Source organism: Zingiber officinale, chromosome 5A, assembly GCF_018446385.1.
Source record: "Zingiber officinale cultivar Zhangliang chromosome 5A, Zo_v1.1, whole genome shotgun sequence".
Lineage (NCBI taxonomy): Eukaryota > Viridiplantae > Streptophyta > Magnoliopsida > Zingiberales > Zingiberaceae > Zingiber > Zingiber officinale.
This window is the reverse complement of record NC_055994.1, coordinates 132,469,725-132,490,635: the sequence shown is the minus strand read 5'-3', so window position 1 is coordinate 132,490,635 and position 20,911 is coordinate 132,469,725. Positions and strand designations below refer to the sequence as shown.

Genomic DNA, 20,911 nt, shown 5'->3' with positions numbered 1-20,911 from the left:
CAACTTCCATTTAATATATAAATTCCAGGGTTTGGAGATCATAATTAATGGAGAACTTGAACGTACTTGGAAACACCAGGCACGTCTCCCACGTTGCGTTTCTTTATTTATTTGCTGAAATATAATTAGGTGCGTGCCTGCACCAGATGAGGCCTGTGCAATGTGCATTGGAACTCCATTAATTAATTATATATATATAGACAGTAAACTCCACTCTGCTGCAGTTTAATTTTACTTCACTGATTTGTACCAACTTTAATACAAGCATATATAAATTAATTATACGATACAACAAACAAACTGAGTATGCTACACATGCCACATCTGACATTATTAACACATACAATTTTCCTAATGCAGGATCTAATAAATGTCCAACACTTGTGTGAACAAAGTTCGCTCACATTCATGATTATGAATGTATATATATGTGCTAGTTGATCGATCTGAATTATTCAACAAATCAAATCAACTTAATCGCTTCGAGTACTGCAGGCTCCTCCTGAGAAACGAGAGATTCAAATCGCTGCAACAATAAGTCCATATCATCCTCCGTCTTGATCAGACTTAGTCGTGTGTATCGACTTCCTGCTTCGAAGATTATGCCGGTTCGCGATATGATGCCGGCTTTTAGTAGCACAGCAGCGCAGTCTCTGTCTTCCTCCCTCTCACATTTCACCCAACCAAAAGCTGCAAGTTGGTTATATATATGTATTCAGATCATGAGTGAATTAAATATATAGCCGCATGCAAAAACCTGTTCTAATTAACATCGATATAAATGGATGTGGAATTGAAGATGGCGACCTGGAGAGGGGTCTCTGATCTTGTTGAAGTAGGAGCAATACTGAGGAGGGAGCTTTTGGAGCGAGAAGCGAGTGGAAGAAGATAAAATCTTGTTCAGCTTGCTCCACCTCTCACTCAACGTCGTATAACCAAAATCAAATATATCATCTTGTTTCTTCACCTTTGCAATTATAACTTTGACAAGCTTCAGGACTCTCAGTTGAGTGTCTCGAGAAACTCCCATGGAGTTCAGCTTCAAATATCGGTTAAGTTTCCGGTACACTCCTTCATCCTTTATCACCGCCCACCTGAAACCCAAAATCACAACGTATACCGTCATGCATCGATTCAGATCACAAACTTGTAGCTAACAATTTGCACACCCAAATCTGCTGCTGGCGTGGCCGGAGAGCTTAGAATCAGTGAAGACCATGATGTCCTCTTCTGATGGAGCCGGAATTGCAGAGTAGTGAGGCCAGTAGTAAGCGTGATCGTGAATGACTGTCGATCCGGGGAGGACGGGTCGTTTCAGGGTGCCGTCAGGGTTGTTCGGGGACGTGACGAACTCGATGAAGTTTGTCGATGGCGACGGAGATGAAGATGCGTTCGCCCAGTCAGACGTCAATCCTTCCCACTCGAACTCTCTGCCATCGAGCAAGGCTGTTTGCGCCTTGTACATCTGCAAGCAGAGTAGCAATTGCTAGATGAATGTCAAGAAATCTCCTCTGCTTGTGTCATCATTCAATGCATGAGTTGGATTGGATACACATTGACTGACCGGATAGTAAGGAGCGCTGGCGACGACGTTGGAAAGGGAGGAAGATGAAGAATCGTTGTCGGGGGAGAGCGAGCGGATGAGGGCGTTGAAGAGCTGAGTGGACCCGGATCCGAAGACGATGAACTTGCCGTCGGTGACGGCGTTTCCCACAGCTTCGTGGAGAAGGCGCAAGTGAGTTTCCAGCTGGAGGGAGATGAAGTTGTCGCCGTTGGTGCGGTAGCTCATCCGGTGCCACCCGGAGACGACGACAGCGCTGAGCGCAGCGTGCTGCTGCCAGTACGGCTCCAAAAATAGTGGATCCCCGCTGAGAACACGAGCAGTTAACAAAATTAAATGTGTTGGCGGATAGCTTAATAGTCGTTGGCTAATCAGTTACAAAAATTCTGAATTGGTTTCCAACTCGAACTGGACAATCTAGGGAAGTTAGAAAAGGAAAATCTATGGAAGAAAAACAAAAAATTGAAAGCATTTTAGAAGCATGAACATCACTTTAAGCTGCCCGGCCCCGAATCGCCCAGGGCCCAGGCGGGCCGGGACCTCTGCGCTTCCATTCTTAAATATTTTTGACCAAAAATTAGAAAGGTCATTTTTATTAAATAATAATAATAATAATAATTGATCTTGTCCGGAAGTTGAATCAGACGAGAGGCCGATGACGAGGGTGAGAATGTTGACTAAGAGAGGATTGAGCTTCTGGACTCGGAAATGCGTTGCAAGCCTTTAGATCTTCAAGGGGAGCAGGGAGGAGACGTTGAAAGTGGCACCCACGAGTCTGCACACACCATAGGGAGATCACATGGGGGGCGTTAAAGCGAGAAGGTTCTTGGCGCAAATCCTCCGACGCTCAACGAAAAGTACAGGAAAAAGTAGAATTGTAGTAGATGCGTGTGTGTGCACGTACCAGGCCAACGGAGAGGACCTCCCTTTTTATACCGTCTCTCATAACCTCCGCCATAATGAGACATCAGGGAGTATCGGGTGTTAGGATATGTCAAATAATGGAGGATGTACAACGAACTTCCATTGTGTGAAGGAAGGTTTCGCGGTATGCATGCAACAGAGTATTAGAAAATTTCTTGACAAATAGTCATTATTCTCTAATAGCTGGTTGTAATTCCCTGACAATATTGTTCCCTAGTGATAGTCTGACCGATTAGATCGACCGGGAGTAGACTAGGAGGCGTGCCCATGAAAAGTGAAGAGCTGACCCTTGGGGGACCAACCGACACTGGAGTCCATCGGGAGTAGACTGGGAGCTGTGCTCATTAGTAAGGGACTAAGCCCTGTGGGACCAACTGACACTCGGGTCGACTGAAAGTAGACTGAGATCCTTGCCCATGAAAAGTGAGAGACTAAGCTCTAGGGGTTTGACCGAAACTTGGGCCGGCCAAGAGTAGACTGGGGCAATGCCCAGGAAAAGTGATGGGTGTAGTCTTGGGGTCCTACCATCACTTGGGCCGACTAAGAGTAGACTGGGGCAGTGCCCAGGAAAAGTAATGGGTGTAGCCTTGGGGTCCTACCATCACTTGGGCCAACTAAGAGTAGACTGGGGCAGTGCCCAGGAAAAGTGATGGGTGGAGCCCTGGGGTCCGATCGACACTTGGGCCGGCCAGGAGTAGACTCGGGCAATGCCCAGGAAAAGTGATGGGTGGAGCCCGGGGGTCGGCTGATACTTGGGCCAAGCGGGAGTAAACTGGGGCAGTGCCTAGGAAAATTGATGGGCGGAGCCCTGGGAGGTCCGATCACCACTTAGACCAACCGAGAGGAGACTAGGGCAATGCCTAAGAAAAGTGATGGGCGGAGCCCTAGGGGCTGACCAACACTTGGGTCGGTCGGGAGTAGATCGGGGCAATGCCCCTAAAGCTAAGTCTTGGAGGAAATATTCGGTTTGGATATGTACTCCTCCCTGACCTTGACCTCTTAATTTTTGACCGCTACATCACCTTGACTATTGACCTCTCACTATTCTAGGGGTCATCCATTATAAGGTATATCACAAGCCTCTTCTCCAAGTCTAATCGAAGGAGGTTCATGTTTGACTGACTAAACTCAAGTCCTCTTGTCATCCCCGATGGCCTCTCAAGGCCACATGTAATACTGTCTTTTTTGAGGAAACACATGCTTGTCATCGTATGTTGTTTTAAATGCGATGTAGGGTTTCGATGATAGCGTATTAGTGTAATGATTTGATTGTCTTATCCATCATAAATGTCATTCTATGAGTGATTATCGCGTGTCCTACCAACTTCACTCTGATGTGATGGCTTACACATGCCTTTTTGCACAAATTTTAACAACGATTCATCTTCTCTAATCCAACAATTGCCCTTAGTAGGTTGTTTCGATTGGATGGTTCAAACTTCAAAGCACCCTCAAGACTCTCGTTAAAAATCCTAAGTGTTGCGGGAAACAATTCATTCATGCCTCATCTTCTTTAACTTTCGGCTCCGACGATCTCTATTGCCTATAATTTTCTCTGTAACCCTCCCAATCAGTGTTCTTTCTTGACCCTTCTCTTCCTTTTTTCCCTCTTCAATGGCTCAAGTAATCTTCGCCCCCTAGTATGCTACCTTCCACTATGATTTCCATAGTTGTGACCTTGAGTCGGCTAAGCTAAACCTAGAGATTCCCACAACCTTTCGCATTCATGGTCCTTAAGACTGTCCTCATCGCCCTCCTCCCGGCTTCATTACTTTCTTTAAATTTCAACTTCACGTTGGTGTGCGATTTCCCATCCCTCAGTTCTTTTTGGAGATAAGTCAATATCTTCACATTCCACTTTCGTAATTTACCCCCAATGCCTTCTGCGCAATGTGCAAAATGACGATCATATTTCATCTGTATGATATCCCCTTATCTCTCGTATGTTTCATCACTTTTATTATCTTAAGAAGTCAGAGTCTGGGGTCTTTATAGTTCAATCCCGACCAAAGGCTGTCTTCTCTCAAAAAAATACCCTCCTCGAATAAGGGATGAAAATCTTATTTCTTTTTCATTCAAGCACCTGAGCTCATACTTTGGCCGACCGAATGGAGAGCGTATCTCCCTTCTTCCTCTGAGTTGGGAGACCATCACCATGTGCCTGCATGCGCTACTACCTTAGAGAAATTGGCGGGCATGCAGTTCCACATCCCTTCCCTATTGTGAGAAAGTCTTCTTCATGTGTTTGGACTAAGTCGGGACTGCGCTTCCCTCCTCTTTTGATAAGTCTAGGTAACTTAGCTCCTGCCTTCTCACTAACTGAGGTCCCTTGTTTTCTTTTTGTGCGAAGGACATCATATTTAAGGCCTACGCCCTCAAGTCTGTACGACTGAAGAAAGATGCGATAAAACAGAGAGGGTAGGCCATATTGGCTGATCGAGAGACTTAGCCCGCAAATTCCTCAGGAGAGGCCTCTCGTGATCAGGCAGGTGGCAGTGTTGCAGCCGCCAACGAGGAGGTCGTAACCGCAGAGCCCCTCACCATCCCTGAGGAAACTCCCATCGTGAACCTAGAGTCACCTTTATGACTCCAACGCAAGAGGCGCCGAGATACTCGGTCAGTGCAATCATCCCTCGAGCGGCCACCTTTGGTACAAGGTGGCCTCTGAAGTGAGCAGGTCCCCCGCCACCTCCATTCCTTAGGCGCCTCCTCCTTCACCGATTGTCCAACCTTCGGAGGCTCTTCCCCAGTCGTCACACCCACCCAAAGGCCGCTTCCAATTCACGTCTGCTTTCAACGTGCCATCCCTCCAGGTGTTGGCCCCAGTCTCATCTTCAGATCCCTCGCCTGCCTACAGGCAGGTGTAACTGAAGGGCTTGCTAGCAGAGGCCTAGAAAGGCACAACAAACAAAGTGACGGATTGCCCGTTGCTGGAGTTGGCAGACAAATTCTCCGAAGAGGTGACTGCGGTGAGTTTTGGTTATTCTACTCCTGAATATAGCATGTTGCTAATCTTGTTCCTCCACAACTTTGAATGATTGGGATGAGTGTATCCCAACCCGTTGCATGACTGCATCGGGAGAATGAAGCCCTACAGGGGAAAACAACTAAGCATGAGACATCTACAAGCTAGATTTTTGACCTGACTGCCCTACAAAAGGCTCAGACATAGGTCGACCTGCTTAGAGTAGTGGAGAAGAAGGCCCAAGAAACTCGGGAACTAGCTGGTATTAAGGTGAAAAGGGCACAGAAAATGGAGGTCGCCCTGAAGACCAACGATGATAGGCTCTACTCAGAAAATGAAAGAAAGGTCCAAGCAGTGACTGATTCTGACATAAAAACCCTAGAAGCCCAGGACCTTTCTAATAAATTAAAGGAGCTGAAAACTTATCATACTTCTACCCTGGCAACACTAGCGGCGAAGGATGCTGAGTTGGTGCCAACACCCTGTTGGTATCCGACTTGTAATAGCAAATGGATGCTCAGAGGATTACCCTGGAGTCCCTACGTGCCAAGCTAGAAGCTATGAAGTCTGAAGTGGCAACCTCTGAGTTGGAGTTGGATGGGGAGGAATGTGAGTTAGCCAAGTCCTAGGATGAGCTAGCAAATTACTGAGCGTGGGAGAATAACCGCTTTGAGACCAGGAAGATTGCTTACCTTTGTTCCCGCGACTTCGACTTGGAAGTCAAAACCGCTATTAACCATATGATCATTCATGGATGAAGGAGACGTTACACAACTACAGGAGGTGGGTTTATTGACATCTGAATCTCCCGAGGACTTTCTAGATCATGAAAGGCTGTTGGGCAAGCTTCCTGACGAAACCTTCCCGTCCTTTAAGTAGTTTTTTGCTGTCCAACATTCCAAGCCCTGATAAGGCATAAAACTTTTCATGACTTGTACTTAATTATTTCTTCTCTTGGCTTGTCCTTGATACCTGTGTTTGTGTCGCTTATTCCTACACGTTTGTGAACATTGGCACGTCCACAAGGTAGGGCTAATGCCTCGTCCTTCTGGATACTGGTCAAGTAGTAAGACTTGGCTTATCTCCACGAGTGACGTTAGACGTCGTCTAGGTAGCTATCTTCTCTAAGGGATCGATGATTGGTAGCTCGAGTAGACCTTGTCTTAACATTTGAGGAATGTCCTAAGGCAATCGTCTTATGATTTTTCTAATTATTTGATAAGTATATATTAATTATTTGAGTGCATATTATATATTTGATTGTTTTAAACTCATTTACTGAATGTCTGTAATATAATTCATAGTATGAGAGAACTTGTGATTGGATCGCAACTAGTGATTATCTCGACATGTACAATTATGAATATATTGAAATTTACCTAGTCGTCGAATTGATGCATTTGGACATTATCAATTCTGTAAGACTAGCACGGGTTATACTCCTTGGTTCGGTCAAGCAGCTGTTTTCTCACTGGCTGGAGATATTGGGATGTCGAGAGTTAAACGCGGATGCTGGTTATAATAATTAGTTCATTGGAGCGACTCGCTATAAAACTTCGTTCTCTACATATATATAGATATGTCTGTGAAGTTCTTACTATAGCATGAGTGCAAGTTTCCTTCGACTTGAGGTATACAAGTCATCTTGGTTATGGATATTTATACTTTGACATCTTAAGCAAGCATCTCATTGAAGTGTGGACCCGGGATAATTGGGTATAAGTTGAAGTGTCCGAATGTGTTTCACCGCTCCGTGCGAGGAGACGTATACCCTATGACCACTCTTTAGGATTATTACTCAAAGTCTTTGGCCAAAGCATCGCATGTTAAGAGTGTGAGACTCTTGTACACATGTATGAATAATTTGAATCCGCAGAACGAGGAAGTATTACTTGGGCTAGGTGTGACGTAGTCAGCCTAGTGGGGACAAGACACATAGACCATGTCCTGAACCAAGTAGATATAAGACGAGTGAAAGGAACGAGGCATGACTCACTGTGGCTGCTGAAGGATTTAGAATTAATTCTAAAATTAACTATGATTTTCCGGCTAATTGGGGATCATGATGTACTACTAGGTGTCATTCATGATCGTTCTATAATTAAGTAGTTAATTATAGACGACCAAGATAAACTGGGAACCTATTGGGTCACACGCACTAACGAGTCTCTAAAAGACGTAAAACAAGATAAAGAATAAGATTCTTAGATCAAGAGATAAATATTTGGTTGGACCATGCATAAGACAAATATGAAAATATTTGTGGCAATGGAAGAAAGGATGTGTCACATCTCTTATGGAAGAGTTGGAATATATTTGATTTAATCATGAATTAGTCATAAACCAACTTGATTTAGTTGTGAACCAAACCAAGGGGTTATTGGGCTAATTTTTGGTTAAGGGATAATGGGTTGAATTTGAGTTTTCTAATCCAACTCATTAATGAGGGATATATATTGATATGGTTGAGAAAAGATTATACACATGAGATCATTAATTGGCTTGTAAGATTTTTGAAAAACCTTAACCCAATTTATCTTCTCCTCTTTCTCTCCCCTCTCTCTTTGCTGCCGTCAACAAGGGTAAGCCCTTCCCCTTGTTGTCTTGACACCTACAAGGAAGAAATCTCTTCCTTGTGTGCTTCTCTTCCTCTTCCTCTTGATCTCTCTTCTTTGCTCGTGGCTAGTAACTTCCGAATGAGAGACTTGTACTTAAGGAGTTGTCTTGAGGAGCTCAGTGTGGATATGAATAGAGGTGAGGTTCAATAACGTCGCTACAGTTGATGCCCTTCTCGTTGGAAGTCATATGTAATGTACACCTAGCGTAAATTTACTTTCCGTAAAAATTTAATTATGCGATCATGTTTGGCTTGTTGTATCATTGTATGCATGTGATGCGTGTGATGTAATAATTTAGAAATTATTATTATTTTATTTCTGCTGTGCATGTTTACAAAACGTGTTTTAGCACATATCACATCGGGCATATCCCAACACCAACACCTTGGACTATTACTATCGACTGGGAAGTAAGTCTTACGAAATCCCAATGTGCTAATCAGATTACCCTAAGAGCCGGACGATGTATAGCCGACCATCTGAGAGTCAGGCGGGTTATAGCTAGCTAATTAATGAATACTCGACGATTTAGTTGCTGAGTGGTCTGCCTTGTGCGGCTAGGATAAGGCATTCCACCCTTATGGAGATACATTCGGCTATAGTTAAGTGGACTTAGACAGGGAAAGCTACTCGAAATGTTATTCGATTTCATTATTAAAAGCCTGGAAGTTTAGCCGAACTACAAATTGCATGATGTCTTCTTGTAGGGATATGAGAAGAACACCTACACCGATTCCTTGTCGAGTGGCGGACCCGTCTACAAAAAATTTTCATGTTCCCTTAGACTCAGGCTGATGGACTTCCGTTAAGAAATTGGCAAACGCTTGGGCCTTGATGGCCATCCTAGGCTAATAGTGTATATCATACTCGCTCAGCTCGATAGTCCACTTAATAAATTGACCGGCTGCTTCAGGGTTGGTGAGAACTCTTCCTAGCAAGCTGTTGGTGAGTACCGTTATTGAATGCGCAAGGAAGTAAGGCCACAAGCGGCGAATGGCAAGGATTAACCCATAAGCCAACTTCTCAAGCGTGGTGTAGTGGGACTCGGCTTACTCGGTGACCAGATATCTGAGAAAATTTTGCCCTTTAGCTCCAAATATGCACTTCAAGAGGTTCACCTTCAACCTGTACTGTCGTAGGGTGCCCAAGACTCTTCCACGTCGGCGATAAGATCTACTGCCTAAGCAGACTTGATGAGAATGCCATCTACGTAGACCTCAACATTACTACTGATATGCTTCCAAAAGATTTTGTCCATCATCCACTAATATGTTGCTCACGTATTTCTTAGTCTGAATGACATAACTATATAACAGAAAATACCGTCCGTGGTGATGAAACTGATCTTCTCCTGGTCTTCCAGTGCAAGAAGGATTTGATGGTATCCCTGATAAGCATCTAACATGTAGATTAACTTACACCTCAAAGTTGAATCAACCATTTAGTTGATTTTGTGGGAGCAAATAACAATCTTTGGGACTCGCCTTTAGGAGACCAAGCAAAGACGTCCCAGTTTTGCATTAGACAATCCTTTTTCTTAATCTTCGATGGCAGGTCGACCTCGATCTTTGTAATGTTCTCAGGCCGATCGGGGTACAACTGCACTTCCTCCTATTGAATTGGCTCCTCAGCTAGAGGAAGAGACTCTCCTTGGATGGCGTGCACCCCTCTATTCTGGATTTTTTAGACCTTGCACGCTTTAATTTTTTTTACATCTACATAACACCTCCGTGCAGTCAACTGTTCTCCTCTTACTTCATCAACATGATTCTCCACCAAGAATTTTATTTTTTTTGGTGGAAGGTAGATATAGCTGTCCGAAATTCATGTAGGGTAGGCCTCCCTAAGATAACATTATAGTAGAATGGAGAATCTACCACTATGAAGGTACTTCTCTTAGTCCTCACTAAGGGTTCAGTTCCTAGAGAGATAGTTTAATTTGGCCAATCGGTTGCACCTCATTCCCTATGAATCGATACAGGGTGGTGGCCACTGGTTGAAGCTCGCTTGCGTTGAGCTGCATATTGTCAAATGCACTTTTGAGCAACACGTTGATAGAACTTTCGGTGTCAACGAAAACTCTAGCCACTCGATTGTTAGCGATGATCGCCATGATGATGAACGTGTCATCATGCGGGAGCTCCACTCTTTCCAGGTCTTAAGGCCCAAAGCTGATTTGGGATCCCGTTGCTCGCTCTTGACTACATCCAACTACGTAGATTTCGAGCTGGCGTCCGTGAGCCTTTCTGGCTCTGGTAGAATTCTCATCTGTGGGGCCACCTGAAATCCTGCCGATGTCCCATACTGTGGTATTTACTCGGTTCTCTTCTTCTCAAGTATCCATTGCCTCCTTTCCTTTTCTAGCCAACAGACCATCCTAACTTTCTCTTCCTTGAGATAGGTTGGTCGAGTGGCCTGAGGTGCCAGGGTTATTGGACTGCTACCTCAAGAGTTGAGGTGCGATTTGGGACAGAGGTAGGCCTAGTTCAATCGCTCGGTGGGAGTCCCGAGCAAATTGGAAACAATTTCCCATGTCGTGGGTATGAGATCAATGGTAAGTGCATTATTAAGCTTCCCACAAGGGGGGCTTGCTAACCGGGGTCTGCACGACTTTGACCCGTTGCACCACTCTCGCTTCTCGAAATGGTGGAAGGTTAGGCTGGGGATCTTTGGGCCGAGCTAGAGGTGGTGGCAACCTTCGATTGGCCTTCCCTGCCAAAGATGGTACCTTCACTTCCTTTTTCTAGACGACCTAAGCCTCCTCCACATTAATGTATTTTGCTACTTTCCCTAGTAGGTCATCGAACTCCTTTGTGAGCTTCCTGATGAGGGCTCAGAAGAAATCCCCTTTCGACAGACTTTGAGAGAAGACACTTATTAATATCTCATAGGTGGCAGATGGGACATCCAACGTCACTTGGTTGAAACGTTTAATGTATGCTCTCAAGGACTCTGTGGCTCCTTGTTTGAGTGTGAACATACTATGATTAGTTTTTTGGTATCTCCTGCTCCTAGAAAAATGGTGCAAGAAGATGTTTTTGAACTCTTTGAAATAAGTACTAGATTTGACTGACAGTCTGTCGAACCATCTTTACACTAAGCCTGAGAGAGTGGTTAGAAACACTTGGCATGTTATTGTATCGTTGCGTTGGTGCAACAGAGTATCATTCTGGAATTTTTAGAAGATGGTCCTCTGGGTCATTGTTACTTCTATACTCTCCAATAGATAGGGGTTTAAAACCCCTGGGCAGTTTTTCATCCAGCACTTCTTTAGAGAAGGGCACACTGGGTTGTTCAAGCATTTCTTGAATGGCCGGAGCCTTCCCTTTTTTTGTGTCTCTCGGATGCGAATTCTTAGCCGAGGTAGCTTGCGATCCTTCTCTCGACACTCGGAAAAATACCGGGGGGAAGTCGTACGACTTCTTCGTCTTGGATTCCCCTCTAAGGCAGGGAGCTCATTCATTGAGGTAGCAGGTGTTCGGCGCAGGTGAGAATCTGCGATTAGTCATTCCGACGCGGGCCGTGCCTTGGCAACCTTAAATAGCTCATATTCCTCTGGTGTCATAGTCATGTTGATTTTGTCAGTATCCTCCATCTTCACCTTCTAGATCAAGCGGTGAAATTCCCACAAACGATGTTAAATTTGATCCTGTCCGGAAGCTGAGTTAACGGGGGGCTGGTGAAGAGGATGAGAATGTTGATAAAAACTAGGATGTGGCTTCTGGACCCAATGATGCGTTGCAGGCCTTTAGTGTTGGGACCTTGACCGCTAGAGGGGGTGAATAGTGTCTCACCTAAATCGTTTACTTCCTATAATTTTAGTGCACAGCATAATACAAAGCAAACTAACAAATAGAAAGCTAAATTAAAACAAGAAGAATGAAGACAAGCAAACTACAAAGACACACTTGTTTACGTGGTTCGGAGATAAAGCTCCTACTCCACGGCTGTCCGTAAGGTGGATGATCCTGATTCGTCGGTGGATGATTTCCAGGAAACCCCTGGCTAGCTCAAACCTCCTTTTCGGTGAAGAAACATCACCGCAACATTGATCCAAAACCCTTTGATCTCCTTTTCTAATAGACTTTAACCAAGCCTATTTCGTCAAGCTTAGCTAAGCACCCCGAGCTTTCTTAAATAGAGCTCGGGAGAAAACACTTAGTTGTGTTTCCTGCCACCAGTCGACTTGTCCTAAGTGGAATTCAATCGTTACAGGCCAACGACTTAATACCAGTCGATTGATGAAAACACCAATCGATTGCTCTACATGGGTTGAGCGAACAGAGACATTCTATTCGCTACCAGTCGACTGATGAAAACACAGTAGACTGCTATAGTAATTGTTATAGTAAAACCCTAAACCTAGGATTTTCCCTTGAGTATAATATCTCATGCACTCATCCTTACCCCCACAACCTCGACCTTGTCTTCTAGTCTCCTTCATCAGCCTTGCGTCCCTCAGATGCTTCCCCATCCTTCACGCCTTGCCTTCAAGAGCTTCCTTCAGACTTGTTATTGTTGTCAGGTCTTCCTTTGCCAAGAGGTCGCGCCTTCGGAACTTCAACCATTACCAAGTCACACTTGGACTTACGTTGCCAATACTACATTCTTGGACTTACACCACCAAGACTCACCCTTGGCCTTTTTTTTCCTTATCCAAGTTTACACTTGGACTCTTCTTTATTGTACATGCATTCTACACACTCACAAGCATATATCAAATACAATAATAAACGTAACTTAAACCTTTGCCCAAACATCAAAACCTAGGGTACCCTGATTGCTCCAACATTTATATCTTCGGGTGAGCAAGGAGGAGACATCGAAAGTGATACCCATGAGCTTGTACACACCATAGGGAGATATTAGAGCAAGAACCAGGGAAGATATCTCTAGTGCAAACCCTCCGACGCTCAAATCAAAAAAAGAGGCTGAGCGAAAAGTGTAGGAAACAGTAGAACGACAGTAGATGCGTGTGTATGCACGTACCTAACCAACTGAGCGGACCTCCATTTTTATACCGTCTCTTATAACCTTTGCCATAATGATTCATCAAGGAATGTCAAGTGTTAGGGTATGTCGGATGATAAATGATGTACTACGGATTTCCATTGGGTGAAGGAAGGTTTCGCGATATGCATGTGGTAGAGTATCAAAATATTCCTTGACAAATAGTCGTTATTCTCTGACAGGTGGTTGTGATTCTCTGACAATATTGTTCTCTGGTGATAGTCTAACCAGTATTTGAGCCGACCGGGAGTAGACTAGGAGTCATGCCCATGAAAAGTGAGGGGCTCAGCCCTGGAAGACCGACCGACGTTGAAGCCGACCTGGAATAGACTGAGAGTCGTGCCCAAGAAAAGTGAGGGATTTAGCCCTGGGGACTGACCGACGCTAAGGCTGACCGTGAGTAGACTGGGAGTCGTGCCCATGAAAAGTGAGAGACTAATCCTTGAGATCCGATTGGAACTTCGGTTGATAGAGAGTAGACTGGGGCAGTGCCCAAGAAAAGTGATGAGCGAAGCCCTGTGGTCCGACCGACATTTGGGTGGGTCAGGAATAGACTGGGGCAGTGTTTAGGAAAAGTGATGGGTGAAACCCTGGGACCGACCGACACTTGAGTTGGTCGGAAATAGACTGGGGCAGTGACTAAGAAAAGTGATGAATGAATCCCTGAGGCCCCGACCGACACTTGGGTCAACTGAGAGTAGACTATGACAATACCCAAAAAAAGTAATGGACAGAGTTCTGAGAGCGACCGATGCTTGGACCGACCGAGCGTAGACTGGAGCAATACCCCTAAAGCTAAGTCTCAGAGGAAATGGTCGGTTTGGACACATACTCTCTAATCTTAACTATCATCTCCTCTTGACTTTTGACTATCACATCATCTTAACTATTGGTCTCCCATCATTCTTAGACCTTCTTAATAATAATACTCCAGTATATTTTAAAAACCCTTATTCCAATATTAGTGTAGCAATATAAATAGATTGGATACCTATATCACTTTTATATATAAAAAAAATAATCATACCCAATTAATAAAAAATAAAGAAATTTAATCAAAATAGCTTCACGTGCTCAAAATGATCATAATACTATTATTATAGCATGATAACAAGCGGTGAAGTCATCAATTATAATTTATTCAGACAAAGAAATGTCTATATAAAAAAAAGCCTAAGATTGTGGAATTTGATTTAGAATTTAAGATTGATTGGATGACCAATTATATATATCTAAAAGAAATGATATATGACTCATTTTATGTTACAAATTTAGTGTATATATTTTTTTATATCCTAAAAATTAAATACTATACTCTAAACTCTCTAAAGACATAAAACTTAAGATTTTAAAAAAATATATATATACTACGTGCCCAAAATAGAACATAGATCCTTTCGCCCGTATTTAATAGAGCAAGGCCCTAATCTAATATAGTAATAGGCCAGATTTAATGACCTCTATCGGTATAAATAGGGATCATTGAATTCGGAAGTTGACGGGAATACTGGGACGAACATATTCACTAAATTTGATATAGTAAGATAAATAAGGATCATTGAATTCTGTCTATTACTAGACTAAACTAAGACCCTGATCCATAAATACGAAGGAGAAGATGTTTGTTCCTTAGAGCATCCACATCAATTATCCTAAACTAAACTTTTACTTTAAATTTTACATTTTGCATTAAAAAAACATCTGCATCATGTACCCTACTCATTCCCTAAATATACATTTTATGAATAGTAATTTTTTAAATTTAGGGAATGGAATCCATTCCCTAAATATAAAAATACTATTTCTCTCTCCTCCCTTTAATAATAAAAAATTTCTCTCTCCTTCCTCTAAAAATAAAAAATTTCTCTCTCCTCTATCTCTTTCCTCCCTCTAATAATAAAAAATATAAAGGAAAGAGGAAAAATAATAAAAAAATAAATATTATGGTGAAAAATGAATATCTAAATTTAATAAAATAATTTTTTTATCCTAAATTTTAGATTTTGGATGAGGATATTGATACGGATCATCTTAGGGCAGCCATATGCTTATGTATATATAAATTAAAATGGTCCCGGCTATAAGCCTTAGTAGGCTAACACGTTACACCTCCCTTCGTCAATGATTGGAGCAGTTAATTAACAGTTGATACAATTAATGTTGTTTGACCACTATAATAATATATGAAAATTTTGGCCCTATTAAAATTATTTTAATTAAGTTTAAATAAATTTAACTAAAATGATAAATATTTTTTATGCTATAAAAGTAGGCAATGGTAAAAAAAAAACATCCCTAATTAATAGAATAGTCAAAAGGGTACTTAAAAAAAAATAATTAAAACAACAGTCGGTCGTATTTCTCATCTCAAAAATATATCCTAATAGGATTGAAACAACTAAGACGTGCTTAATTGCTACCATGTATAAAAATAAATCAATACAACTCAACCAAAAAATTTATATACAAAGTATTTTCCATAAATTTTTTTAAAATTATTTAAATTTAATTTTTTTTAATATTCTCAATATGATAATAATATTATTGTTAAAACATTGTAATAGTCAACTACAATACTTTGGCAGTCAATTAAATTTTTTTTTATAATTTAGGTATCTAATTTTTAGCTAGTCCCCATAAAAGTGATTATCCTTTTATTCTTATTTTGTTAATTGACTTAAATATTTCTATAAATTATAGTAACTACATGCTAATAATTAAAATAGTAATAAAATAAAAAAATAGTATGAAAAATATAATAGGTACCTTTTATCTTGGGCATTTTACTAAATCGCCTAAATTTGTTAATAAAATTTGAATAAATCAAATTATATATATATATATATATATATATATATATATATATATATATATATTTTGTCTGTTTTTGGCCAATGTTTTTCCAACGTGTAGGCCACAATTGATGCGTGGTCCTTTCAAGACAATTTCTAATTCCGGCCCAAACTTTTTTTCTCGCATGCCCGCTGCCTCACTTTTCTACCTCTCGCTCGATTCAACTGGAATCATGTTTACCTCAAAACACGGAAGAGGTAAACAAATATCGAGTACATCTATCTCTCTTCTCACTTCTCTCTTCTCTCTGGTTTCCCGTTAACCCACACCTGATCTGATTTGACTTTCCAGATGAATTGTACTATAGTTAAGATTGGGATGCAGGCCAATCGATTCTGTTGATGATTTTTCCATACCGCAACTAGCTGAGATGACGACAAATCTAAAACAGAGACCGATTCTATTAAGGTACCTGTCGGCGTCGGCGGCGCAATCGGGCAAGAGCAGGGAGCAGTCGCGGCCGCGGTAGCACGTGTTGCACTCGCAGGACGGACGCCCGTCGCTGGCGATCAAGCCATCCAAGAAGGCGCGGCCGTGGCCGGAGCAGTTGACTGCGGCTACCGCCTCGGCCTCCGCCGCGGCGTCGTGAGTCCAGGTGAGGAGCTGGAGCCGATCCGGCTCGATTCCTGGAGGAGTATTCCGCGTGACCGGCGGCGGAAACAAGAGGAGGAGGTTGAGGAGGAGGGAGAAGGGGAGGATGAGAAGGGGCAGGCGGCGTAGTAGGCTGCACAACGACGGAGGTTGGTGGCAGGCCTGCTCCGGCGTCATTACAGCCGAGCCGAGCCGAGCGAAGCGCTGGGTGGGAACACGACAGAAACGTGAGAGGGGCTGAATGAGGTGGATGGAGGGGTCAGGAGCCAGATATGGATTATTAGTTCAATGTGGGACCCATATGTCGCTGTCTGCATTGATTGTAATGCCTTTTAACTACGATGAGTAATTATCTGTATAAAGATTTTTTTTTTAAAAAAAAATAAGAATAAATACATAAATTCTATTATTTTTAATTTTTTTATCCATCATTTTATATATCTATTTTTTTTTCATAAGATTTTTTCTATATGTAAATCATTTTTCATTTATGAAAATGGTACACTGCTTTAATAAATGACCCATTTAATTTTGTACTCTTCTTATTTTACCTTTTCTATCCAATTTAACTTTTTTTCCTTTTTCCTTTTCCCCCTCTCCTATCTACAAGGATAAATAAATCACTCAGGAACTATTTGAACATCAATTCGATAAAAATTTATTTAAGCTCGTTTAATAAGACTCTTTAAAATAAATAAATCATACTCAAAATTCAAAATACTCGACTCGTTAGCTCGTGAACATATTCATTAGTAAGTTCATGAATCAACTTTTAAATAAAAAATAATAATTTTAATATTAAATTTATAGATTTTACAATCATAAAATAGACAAATATATTAAATTTATTTATTAGAATAAACATATAAATTTTAATACATATAATTTTCTCAAAATATATAATTTAATTTTTAATGAATATTTAAATTTATAATTTATATTTATTAACCTTGTTTAGGTTCGATAAAAGTTCGAATAAGTTTATGAGTAATGAATATATTCGTTAAATAAAATTAGAGCTCGGTTCAATATAAACAAGTCAAACTCAAACATTCAAGAGTTTAGCTCGACTCTGCTCGATTACATCCCTACTCCTATCCATACAATCTCTCTCCTCTTTCCTCTCCTCTATTTTCATTTCTCTTTCCTCTTCTCTCTTTTCACACATGCATAAATATTAAATTCAACCTAATATGATTTTATATCAAGTCTAACATGGACCTAATATATATCCATATCAGGTCCAATATGGATCTGATATAAATTATATCAGGTCTAACGTGAGCCTTATATGAATCATTTCAAACCCAACATGGGTTCACGTCAGGGTTTAGAACTGATTATTCTTTATTATATTTTAGCATCTCCAAAGAAGTTGAAATTTGCAATACACAGCACCGTTGGACTTCTTACAATCTTAGAAATCCACAAGACTTAAAATGAGTCTAATCAGACATGTTTAGACCAATCACTGAATTTTGGTCAAAATCCACTAAGAAACCTAGACATGTCCGATTGGACTCATTTGAGGTCCTGTGAATTTTTAAAACTACGAAGAGTTCAACAATGTTATCTATTGCTTATTCGATTTATCCGAAGATAATAATGTAATAAGAAAGAATCGATTCTAAACCCAATGTGGACCTACGTTAGATCTGATATGAAATCATATCAAACATGATATGATTCCATATTAGGCCCAACGTGGACCTAATAAGATTCATATCAAGCTAACACAAGAGTTTAAAGCCGATTCTTTCAATTACATTTTAATACCCCCGAAAAAGCTGAAATAAACAATGGACTAAATCGTTGGATTTCTTCTTCCCGTCTTAGAAATCCACATGATCTGAAATGAGTCAAATTGGATATGTCTAATTCCATTAGTGGACTTTGATTAAAATCCACTGATGGATCTAGACATGTCCGATTGGACTTATTTCAAGTCCTGTGGATTTCTAAAGTCGCAAGAAGTCCAACGATATCGTCCATTGCTTATTTTTACTTTTTCGAGGTGTTAAAATGTAATTGGAAGGATTAATTCTAAAACCAACATGGGTCACTAGGGTTTAAAGTCGATTCTTTCAATTATATTTTAACACCCTTGGAGACGTCGAAATAAGCAATGGATGACATTGTTGGACTTCTTGCAGTCTTAGAAATACATAAAACTTGAAATGAGTTCAATCGGACATGCCTAAGTTTATTAGTAGATTTTGATCAAAATTCATTAATTGACTTAGAGATGTCCGATTGAATTCGTTTTAGATCATGTGAATTTCTAAGACTAAAAGGAGTCCAAAGTGTCGCTCATTGTTAATTTTGGCTTCTCTAGAGGTGTTAAAATATAATAAAGAAAAATCAATTCTAAACCCTAATATGGACCCACATTGGACTTAATATGAATCATATCAAGTTTATGTTGGGTTGGATAGGTATCCACATTAGATATTTTAATTTTTAAATGAGATGCTTTTTCGATTTAATTTTTTTTCCAAGATAGAATTGTTTTTGAAAGGAAGACTAGAAAATAAAGAAGCTTCGTTTTAATTACTTATTGCCGTCCCAAAGAAAACGTTGCCTTAAAAATGCTATGGTCTTTTGTTTTGCACAATCAAATGAAGACCTTTCTTAGCAATTACTCTGTGGAAGAGTCAAGTCAATTTAATTGGGCAAGTGTTAAAGCATTCGTCGTTCCAAAATTTGAACAAGAATTATTATTTTGGGAATCTTTTATCGAGACGCCATTGTTGAGGGTGAATTGTAGAGGAGCTGACTACCTAGGGCCAGAAAAAACATCATGCAATGTATTAAAAAATTGTTATTTGATTTGTTTAATTGACAATATTAAAAGACCTTTCAGATTTTAAGAAATATTGGCATATTATACCAGAGTTCTTTTAAAAATAAAATAAAGGTACAAAATAATTGAAGAAGTTATGAGATGTTTATTTATGAAATTTAATAGTACAAGTTCATGAAATTGCTATATAAATTTAAAAACTAAAAAACAATTTAATAACTATATGATATTTTTTAAAAAATATAAATTCTAACAACTAAATAAAACAGTAAATTTTAAAATTTCCATCATGATGTAAAATCTTAGAATCATAAAACTCTTATTCTAAACTAGTTTTGCAGGAATAAAATGTTAGACAATTTACGAGAGAGATTTTAAAAAATTAGTTGAATTAAAATTATATCAAATTAAATTTATTTTATTTGTCAAGATAACTTGAGCGGATAATCTCAAACTATCAACGGGGTTAGTTTCTGCCAAGTGTTGAGTGCTAATTCTTGAGTTCACCAAAATCTGAGTGTAAGTCGGGAGAGAAGTCACTCGACTGCCAAGTCTGAATGGGTTTTCGAGGGTTCGAAAATCAAGAGGTTGAGATTTACGTTCAACGCAGTGTCTTTAACATAGATTCGCCCACCTCCGACGATACTGCGAGGTTGACTTTGAGTCATCTATTTCTCATGATACAACTGTTGGTTGCTATTCGGAATACTGTTCTAGTTCCCCTGTACAAAAATTTATACAAGCATAGAACTATTCTAGCTACCCATGTGCTCTACTGAAGTTAAATTTGGATTGCAAACGATGCTTAACATTATTAATCCAAATTATCCTTCAGAAGTTAAACTTGGATTGGAAACGATACTTAATATTTTTACTCCAAGTTTAACCGATGTGATCTTCCTAAATTAAATCATATTACAGAAGTTAATCAAATATTTATTTCAAAGATCGACTTCTAGGTTAAACATGGTGAAGCACTATGCCTTCTTGGGTATGGGATTATCCACCACTTCCTAGACAAAGCCTCACAAAGAAATTGGATATTTAAGTTCTTACAGTAAACTAGGTTTAACTACAGAAACCTCAATAGAAGCACAATATCGAAACATGAAATCGAAACACAAAATCGATAACAAAAATGATAGCTTAAAACCGATAGCCTCTTGTGTTTGGTTTTTCAAGATCTATACAAAGAACATGAACTAGTTATGATGTGGAAACAAATAACTAGTTATACTTTTCTTTGTAGCTAAAGACCTCTTGATCTTCTATTGTATTTCTCTCCTCCTCTTGGACGTTGTGTGGGCAACAATCTACCAAGATGGAATCCACTTGAATCACTTTTTCTCCTCCAAGACTCTCGAGTCACCAAGGGATGCTAAAATAGGAAATTACCTTCTCTTCTTCTTCTCCTCCAAGCAACCGAACACAAGCTTTCTTCCTCTCTTTGTTCCGCCGGCCTTAGCAAAGTAAGGATGAAATTGCCTCCAGCCAAAGGTGAGGAAGAGAGGTCCCTTGTATGTCCTTGGATCTAGATGAAGATGAACCTCTCTTGTGTCGTCGGCCCTTGATGGATGAGGGGATGA

At 40.5% G+C, this 20,911-nt stretch overlaps 1 protein-coding gene across 1 annotated transcript; it reads right to left on the bottom strand.

Moving 5' to 3' along the window:
• Positions 1 to 223: 223 nt before the first annotated feature.
• On the bottom strand, positions 224 to 16,756 carry LOC121981887 (tryptophan aminotransferase-related protein 4-like). Its single transcript, XM_042534656.1, has 5 exons — positions 16,344 to 16,756; positions 1,565 to 1,868; positions 1,170 to 1,465; positions 808 to 1,094; positions 224 to 690 (listed from the first exon to the last, which is right to left on the bottom strand). The coding sequence occupies exons 1-5, from the start codon at positions 16,697 to 16,699 to the stop codon at positions 464 to 466; spliced, it is 1,470 nt and encodes a 489-aa protein (XP_042390590.1). The 5' UTR covers positions 16,700 to 16,756; the 3' UTR covers positions 224 to 463.
• Positions 16,757 to 20,911: the final 4,155 nt, after the last annotated feature.